Source organism: Merops nubicus, unplaced genomic scaffold (assembly GCF_000691845.1).
Source record: "Merops nubicus isolate BGI_N331 unplaced genomic scaffold, ASM69184v1 scaffold29883, whole genome shotgun sequence".
Taxonomy (NCBI): Eukaryota; Metazoa; Chordata; class Aves; order Coraciiformes; family Meropidae; genus Merops; species Merops nubicus.
This window is the reverse complement of record NW_008600068.1, coordinates 7,000-16,164: the sequence shown is the minus strand read 5'-3', so window position 1 is coordinate 16,164 and position 9,165 is coordinate 7,000. Positions and strand designations below refer to the sequence as shown.

Here is a 9,165-nt window from a genome sequence, read left to right as displayed (position 1 = left end):
TTTTTTTTAACTGCTCAGAACCAACCCGGGCCACCCGTGTAGCTGGAATCAACATCTGCTGTTGGGTTTAAGGCATGTAGTTAGGTTATTAAATGGTCTGTATGCCCTGTCGTGCAGGTAATTGTACCAGTTAGACAGGCTTCTCGCACCCAAACGAGTAAAACATAATCGTTCTTTAAGAAAATTACAAACCGTGTCAAACTTCAAAGATTTGTTGGTCTCTAATAAGCTTACATGGGCAACCCTTATTAAATCTTACTTAAAGAGGATTGTATGGAATGAAAAATAAATAGAGAAGCTGCATGTGTGTGTACATACAACTGTGGGTACAAGCATGTGAGGGAAAATGTTTTGAAGGGCCCAGCATTTGCTGAACCCACTATGGAGGTGGCCAGAACATCCAGCCAGATGGCTGCTACCTCTCCACACCAAGCTTAAAAATGGCTTGTTATTCAGAAAAATCACCTCACAAAAATGGCATGTTGTTCCTGGATGTGCCTGTTCCTTGTCTTCAGCTGTTGACGGACTGGAGCTGCTGAGCCTTAGGTGTATGGAGACCTTTCTGCATGGAGCTGTGCAGAACCCCTTGGTCTCCGCTGTGGCCGTTTGCTCCCTGCGTTTCTCCATGGCCCTGAACCCCTGTTGTTGTTGTTCACACTTCATACACCTCGGAGTAAGCCAACTAAATGCCAGCAGGGATAACTTACCCTGCAGCCCCAGCTGAAAAGTGGTGGTAGCATTTTGAAATCATTCATGGCTGTCGGTGTGCACTGACAGGGCTTTTTAAGTGGTGTTTCAGATGAGCATCAAGAAGCCATGAACATCTCCTCAGAACCTGCGTGACAACCACAGTACCCACACTGCTGCAGATTCTGAGCCTGCTGCAGGCAAAACTGTTTCGAAAGGCTTGCAACGAAGCTTTTTAGGAACATTTCTTGGGAATGTTTGTTTATTTAGTAGACTATTTATATTGCAGCCTTTAAAGACTTTGAGTCCAGCTGCAGGGAGCTCTGGGGCTGCTGGTGCAAACTGGGATGGTTCTGTGGAGTCAACATGCACTGGCCTGGCAGAGGAGTGGCACAGAAGCATGATGCTCATGGTGAGGAGTCTAATTTGACTCTATAAGAAAGAAGACTTCTAGAAAATTCAGATATTTAGATTCTGAATACTGTAAAACCCAGTTTCTTAGAAAGCAGCCAGTTCCTTATGCCATCTTTCTATGCTGGAAACCATCCATTTTTGACTTATATAAAACTGTGCCCTAAGACTCTTTCTGTTTTCTCTGTAGCCCTAAAATTTCAGTCTAATCTCATGGGCTTGCATGGAAGTTGAAGAAAGTAAAGAAAACATGGTAAAAGTTCAGTTACTTTAAGATGCTATGTTGTGGTATGGCAGGAAGGAGAACTGCCAGTGTTTGATGCATTTAAGAACAGACTTGGTCTGACCAGTACAGCTACACTGGGCAATCTTGTAATAGTGTAGTCTAGACAGCTTGGAAGATGTTTTCTATTCCTGTAAAACCTGCTTAATGTGTAGACTGAGCTATGGACATAAAGAAATGAGAGTTGTCCCAGAGGTCCTAAGGCAATTGCAAAGAGAAGGTATCTTTTAGATCTGGAAGACTTAATTTCTTTCTCATCAGTTGTAATTAATGAAATTATGCCTTACACACTGTGACACAAAGACCTTGACAAAAAGTGCGGGCAGCTCTACATCTTAATCTGCTGGAGGGTTAGAGAAATAGGCTACAGATCATCAGGCTTGAGTTTTGTCTTGATATTCATTTGATCAGTTTGACAGCTACACCTATCTGGGGCCTTTTGGCACAACCAAAACAACAGTAAAAAAGAGTTGTGAAGGAGTAGTCCTGTCTCTTCATGCAGTCACACTGCTTTGTGTCTTTCTGTTCAGCTTCCTTGTGTTTCTGAGGTACCAGATCTATTATGATTACCCTCTGCAGACATACCTGGAGTATCCCATCATCATTGCACAAGGTAATTTTTTTAAGCTGTGTTTTGGAAATAAAACAGGGTTTGTTCAGCACTCCAAAGCACCACTGACTGGAGCTGGGGGGAAAGAGGGAATGAACATCTCAAATATAATTGGATTCTTATATATTTTATGAAAATAGGTGGTCAGGTAGAGAAGAAAGAACTGATTATACACACATGGTGGAGTTGCAGTGTAATCTCATCCTTTACCCAGTGATTCCATGTGGGAGAGAAACATAAACACTCCAGACTGTAAGAAAAGCTTCATTTTGAAGCTCACAGTGTTTTGGACATTGATCAAATTTGAGAGACACTCTCCAAAGACATGGTGCCCTGTGGAACTGTCTAGGATTGTATTTGGGCCCCTTCTCTGACAAGCAATCTTTTATTTATTTCAGATGTCATCCTCCTTTTGTTTATTCTGCATTTCAGTGGAAACATGAGACGAGCTTTGTTCTATGCAGTCACGTATCCTTTGGGATCTGGGAATTTTGGTTTATGTAGCTTGTTTGATCGTTCTTTGCATAGCAGCTATGTCATCATTTGTTTTGTGCTACCATTGCAAGTCATTTCCAGCCACCCCTCACCATGCATTTCTGGGACCACAGTAAAATCTCTACAGGAAGAAAGCTTTCTATATTTCTATGTGCTTTAGAAGGCCCACAACTGATGAGGAGTAAGGCCAATTCTTAGTTTACACCCTTGTTAGACACGCAGAGTGGAAAGAATAAGTCCTTTTTTCCGATTCCTAGGAATCTGATTCCCAACAACCCCTGTGGGTTGTACGTGCTATGATGAACTCAGACGCATTTGTTTTTTTTAAAAATAGAACTTAGGCTTAAATGTCATGTCTTGTGCTTTGGAGCAGGTCTTGAGCAACTCCTTGCACTGTTTGACCAAAGTATAACAGCTAGGAATACTTCATGTTTCAACCAGTGGTTAATATGTGTTATCTAGATTGTATAGTCTGTTACAAGGCTTCAGTAAGATTATTTCCAGATGTTTAAAATAATGTAATTCCCCAGGCAGTTTTGAGAGCTTTGGTATCCTAAAATTTTCAGTGCTAAACTTAACATAACGTTAGGTTTGGGGGGGGCTGGTACATGCTAGCACTGCGGAAGTGGATGATAGACCTGGCCATGGTAAGTGCTGCACGCTTATTTGAAATTAGGTCTGTGTACGAAATTATTTTTTTTTCTGGAAGCCTTTATCAGTGAAATCTTTCCTTATAATTTTCCTTCAAAGAACTCATCATTTAACTTTTAGAACAACTAACCAGTTTTCAAATAAAGCTGGTTCTCACTTCTGTGAGCAGCTGGAAAACATAGCACTGGCAATACTCTATGAGACGAAAAAAAAAGTGTTCTGAGGTGAAGTTGTTATTGGTGATGCCTTGATGAAAACTAGCAAAGGTTTAAGATGCTGAAAAAAAGATTGCTTCCTTAGTCCTAATGTCATAATTTCTGTTCGTAAGCCTGTAACATGAGAGGAAATAACAGGGCATCAGTCAAAGCATTTGAGCTAGAGAATACTAAATACTTCACAAGATCTTTTTTCTCTTTAGTCCTAGAATTTTCCAGGAAAAATAACATCGGATAATACCCTGCAGAGGTTAAAGATGGTGTTTGCCCTTTTTATCAGGAGAGAGAAAGTTGAAATTCAGTTGAGGTGAACTGGAGTTGCTAATGCAAAAGATGGTACAAATGGGGATGAAAGCTTCTAAGCCTAACACTGATCCCAGCTTGTGAGGGAAGTGTGGGCCTGGCACAGAGACCAACATGGAGGTCCCCTCTACTCGCTGCCTTTGCAAAATCCCCCTTCAAAGCATGACAGAATGAATGGTCCATTCCCTTCATTATTTTTTTCCCACCAATTGGACTCATTTTCCACACATTCTTGTCAGTTTTCTCATTCTTTGATGGTTTAGTTTGCCAGACATAATGGTAACAGATGGTCTGAATCAACCTTGCTGTTTAGACTCGATAAGTCCCATTTTAGCTAGCTTTCATAAACAGTTTTCTGCAGCAGGTTGAGAGGCTTTTTTATGTCTTTGCTTCATATTTTATTTGTCTCTGTCAAGCATTTGCCAGCAGCAGTAGGAATTGCGCTCTTTGAGCTTCTTTCTGGGCAGTACCTCAGAAATCAGTCCCTTGCTTCTGGTAACTTCAATTTTTTTGCTTCACAGTTCCTTAGTAAGAAGCTGAAACTCTTGGATTGGAACAGTGAAAAAGCCTGGTTTTCTTTTTATTGTAAATGAAAAGCTTAGTCCTCGTTTTTAGTAAGTTACATACTAACAGCTGTCAGACGGAGGCAGAGGTTCTTTCTCTTTTGCCTGCTTTTCAGAATTTGTGCACGTTCATCAGTGCAGCCAGTAAGCTGGCTCAGCTGCGGTGCCTCTGGCAGACCAAAGATTCGGGACAAGTGAGCGCCTTGACCTGGAGCATGTCTGCCTATACCTGTGCAAGTAAGCTACGGGCAACTTGGTGTGGAGCACTGAGTTTTCTTCCTTTCTTCAAAGCCGTATCTCCTGCTAACACCTCTTTCACTAGGCTTTTACTCAATCAGAGTAGGTACACATCTCATGTAGTTTCCCTTTGTGCTGACTTCTGAGACTCAGATGCCACACGCTCCTTGAAATCCAGTTTTATGACTGACACCAGCTCAGTCACAATTACACTGTGACTGTAGAATACATAGAAATATGGTCAAGGTAACATACATTTGAAATCACTGAAAGAGTATCTTTATGAAGAAAAGATTTCAATGTTCTAGGATTTAATAAGTTCACTAGTGATCCAACATGAGAGGGTGCTAAACTTTTGGTCAGACAACACTGATTCTGAAGAGTCACCTACAAATAAATACACACTTAATGCTAAATACTTTTAACCCTGTGACTACATGTAAATGCATTTCTCAACAGATGAGAATTTAAGAACGTACCAAGAACAGTGATTTGCACAGTGTATGTGTTAATTACCTACTGCTCTGCATGAACAGTTCTTTTACAGCTATTTGTCAGAAGTGTCTTTGTCAAAGTCACAAAACTTGTTTAAAATATCCTTACTGTAAAACATAGTGATGCTGGATCTATTTCCCCTGAAACAAATGTTTTTAAGTCGGTAATCAGAAGTTGTGGTATGTTTTCTGAGCAGCATTAAATTTTGTAAATGGTCTTAGTCTGCTGCAAATATGAAATAATGGAGGTTTGGATTTGCTGTGGGAAGGAAAGCTGAGTGCCTCATCCTTGCAGAAGCCTGAAGGCATGCGTGTGAACATTCACAATGGTTAAGTCATGCTAACTCCACTGTGGGTCTAGCTCGGTATCAACTACTGAAGAAGAGGGCTGAACAGAAAGAGAAGCAGTAAACTCTGACCACATTCAATCTAGTGAGATAAACAGGTATAAAAATGATACCTGTTATTTTCTCATTAAACAATACCCTTAATACAGTGTCACTCAGCTTTCAGAGCTTGATGTCTGAAGTTAAAATAGTGAAGAGTCGATGCACTGAAAGTGGGAAGTCTATACAACGTATATTCTCATGCAAGATAATACTCTGTTGAAGAATGGGTATTGCATCAATTTTTGAAGGTATAAACATGATGTATCTAGTCCACTAATCAGAATTCATTCAATTTACAGCAAGAATAGTTACAACTGTACTGACTACGAATGACCTCGCAGGTGAGTATGGAACCTTTCCAAGATAACAGCTGCCATGGCAGCTTTCAGATGTTTTGCAAAAGCAATTACCTGCTCCCAGAAGAACAAGCCATGAACCTGGTGAGTTAGCACAGTGAAGGAAGGGGTTACTGCTAAAATCAGCACAGGATTACAAATTGGTCAAATAACCTGGAGGAAACAAAAAAAAACTGCTTGTGCTTGTCACATTGTGACAAGTGGTCCAAAAGCCATTATTTTGTTCAAAAAGCAAAAGCACTACAAAATTAACAATTATGAAAATGGCAGAATAAAGCATTATAAAATTTGATACTTAAATACATACATTTAGTAAAATACAACTTAAAGTTCTGTAATAATGGAGTGAGAGCTTTTCAAATAGTGTTTCCTCATTGTGAGGTTTGTGCTTTAAAAATTTTTCTAGAAAACTAAAGTTGAGCTTAGTAATGAATTGTTTTAGGCACAACATTCAGAAAGTTTATGGCAGGCTGAAAATAAAATGATAGGCTAGTAAGGAACTCACCAAAAAATGGCTTAAAATATATAATTTGAAGCTGATTTCATTATAAAGCAAATTTTATTTAAAAGCTTAACCATTCTGACAAAGCTGAAGGAGCTGAGGAGTGCAGCAGATTTGTCAGTAAATAGCTCAAAATGAATACTTGGTGGATGTAAGAGCAGTAACAAAATCACATTGTACTTTATTTGGTGGTTCCTTGTTCTAGTCCAAAACTGGCATTTCAGCAGAAACATCATATGAATGGATTTATTTTCTTTTAAGCAGTCCTCTGCAGCACAATAAGGCTCTAGTTTTACAAGCAGTTCAAGAGGCTCTTTCACTGGAAGTCCCCTTTTCAAGCACTCATTTTCACTCCTGTGCTTGCTGCTTTCTCTTCACCAGAATAAGAGTTTTGGGGTCATGCAGTTAATGGGAGCACCAAAAAAACTGGCATAATGCATACGCAGAAATTTAGTCTGGGTCAGTTATTGTGTCCAGTTCACCCCCAGTTACTCACTTAGGCTGATGAGAAGCAAGATAGGTATATTGAGGGGAGGAAGGAAGGGAGAAAAACACCATCCAAGTAAAAAGCTGGCTCTTGAAAGTAGAGCTGGCCCTGGTTAAAGCTGCTTTTCAAAGTACAGCACAGTACACTTTGGAACATGGAGGCGATGGCAGCAAACACTGATACCGTGCTGCTCTAATGGATAATGTGTCCAGTTAACTTCCAACACTGAACATTTTGACATCTTGGTTTCATACACATACATGAAACTGTCATTCACCAGACAGATATACCTATACTTCTCATAGATACAGACACTATGCTTATTTTGGGTTTTAAAAAAAAATCTGGAAGTTAATCCGGATACTGAAAAACCATTTTTTTTTTCTCAGTTGTCAGATTTTCTCTCATTAAAATCTGACAGATAAAAGTATTTCCTGTCTCCCTGAATTTTAAACTTAACAGATGGCAGTAGAGAATAATCCTTTTTTTTTTTTTATAAACAACACATAACTATAAAGGGCACATGAGCTGCCGCTTCCAAGTTTAATTTTGGGTGTAAATATAAATATGAGGCTACTCAACTTTGTACTGTTCTCGTGGTTTTGTCACAAAAGAATTAAAGGTACTGTAGCATATTATTCACAGATATCACTTGCAAGTGCTAAATGCTTTTCTTTGCTACATTTACCTTGAGAGTTTCTGAGTTCCTGAGTATGGTAATTTAAACTAATTGACTGAATAGAGTTGCAGAATGGGAACCAGCCTGTTTGTATACCAGTGAAGGTTTACAAAACATTGTGTCTTCTGAGAATAACAGCAGCTGAGCCTTTTGGATTTATGCTTACAAGATTTTTTTTTCCCTTTTAGTTCTCATCCGTTTCATAACCATGCTCATTCTCAATATTTGGGTCACAGCCACAATTCTGCACTACAGGAAAACTAAAAAGACTGATTAGAAGACACTCATCAGCACACAACATACGTTACCATCAAAAAAACCCCTGATATAATTAAGCTTAAACAGGACAAAGGTTGAGGAAGCAATCTCTCTCTCTCTCTCTCTCTCTGAAGCCTAGTGTTTATCCCTAAGCATAATTAGAACAGTCATGCTTGTTTTCTCTTAGAAACAATTCTGATAAGATAGTTAATTTAAGCAGCATATTTTTATTGGTCTTTTAAGACAAGTTTCACTGATATCACATTTTCTCTGGACTTTTTTACTAAATGAACAAGGTATTTTTTATTTAGACGTTCATATGTTATCATGTCACTTCAGTACTTTCTGGTTACATATAGGCAACTTTCTTCAGTTATACAAGAGTAATTTTGCACCCACATATCAACTCATCTTTCTGCATCTGCTGCAAGTTTGAAAAACAAGAACAGATGTTTGTCTTCTTGTCAGAAACTCAATTATTTAGACATTATCTGTACTTCAGAATGAAGAAAATCTGACTCGAGTCCCAATCCAAACTAAAGTTCTAGCTGTGTTTTTCTCAGTCACAGCTCCAGTTGGGATTGTAGCACTTCCATGCAACACTTCAGTAGCACAGGTAATACAGCGGATGCAGGATACCCACGGTCACTTCCTTCAATATACCCAGCTTTTATTAGGATGAGAGGAAAAACTCAGCTATGAATTCTTCTTGTTCCACTTCAGCTCTCATGCACTGAACATACTGTTCTGGGAGCAGCAGACTGGCGTGTATAGGAACTAAGGAAACTGACCAACAGTTCAAATTTCTGTTTGAGGGGCGTTCTGGAGGGGACACCCAGGGTCCCCAGGCGCAGCCCCTACAGACCGCGGCCTCTTTGCATGCACAGCTTGATGCAGCACAGCAGAGGTTAGCAGCTTCTGGTGATGCTGCTCTGGGCTGTGAGTTGTGATAAGTGTGCTGAAGAACATAAAAGACTTCACTTAAATTTTACTTTGGAGATTTTAATCAGTTTGCAGTAGGTATATTAAAAAAGGTAAAAGGATATTCTTGAGAACTATTAATGGGGGATTTTACGTTTGGAATTAATGCCTTTTGAACCAAAAGTCACAGAAGTAATCATATAGCTTGCTTTCAATTTTCGTTACATTCTCCAAAATGAAAAGATGGGCCTTGTCAAAAGAGTTCTTACAGTATTACTGCTAAAACCAAGGCACCCTGGGGCCTGACACCCTTAAAAACTACAGGAAGACTGCACTGAGTACACTTGAGGCAGGTTTTCCTTGCTACATCATTGGAGTCCTGTGGAAGAGTGGGATCTGCAAGAGCAAACGTTTCCACCAGCCTACACTCGGCAATCAGACCGAGACCTTCACCGTCAGGACACAGAGCTGCTTTCCAAACTCCGATTTTAGAGTGGGAAGACTTGTGTCTGTGGAAATACAACTTCATTCTTGAGAGCAAGTTCAAAGATGAGGATATTTTACTGCTCTCATAAAATGTATAAATAAATGTTTCTATGTAGGTTGAGAGGGTCACTGTGAACA

General features: G+C 39.6%; 1 protein-coding gene across 1 annotated transcript; it reads left to right on the top strand.

Moving 5' to 3' along the window:
* Positions 1–1,053: 1,053 nt before the first annotated feature.
* Positions 1,054–7,639, top strand: PQLC3 (PQ loop repeat containing 3). Its single transcript, XM_008937608.1, has 7 exons — positions 1,054–1,099; positions 1,884–1,994; positions 2,390–2,459; positions 3,076–3,133; positions 4,335–4,455; positions 5,638–5,679; positions 7,551–7,639. Exons 1-7 carry the CDS (start codon positions 1,054–1,056, stop codon positions 7,637–7,639), a joined length of 537 nt encoding a protein of 178 aa, XP_008935856.1.
* The last annotated feature ends 1,526 nt before the right edge of the window (positions 7,640–9,165 follow it).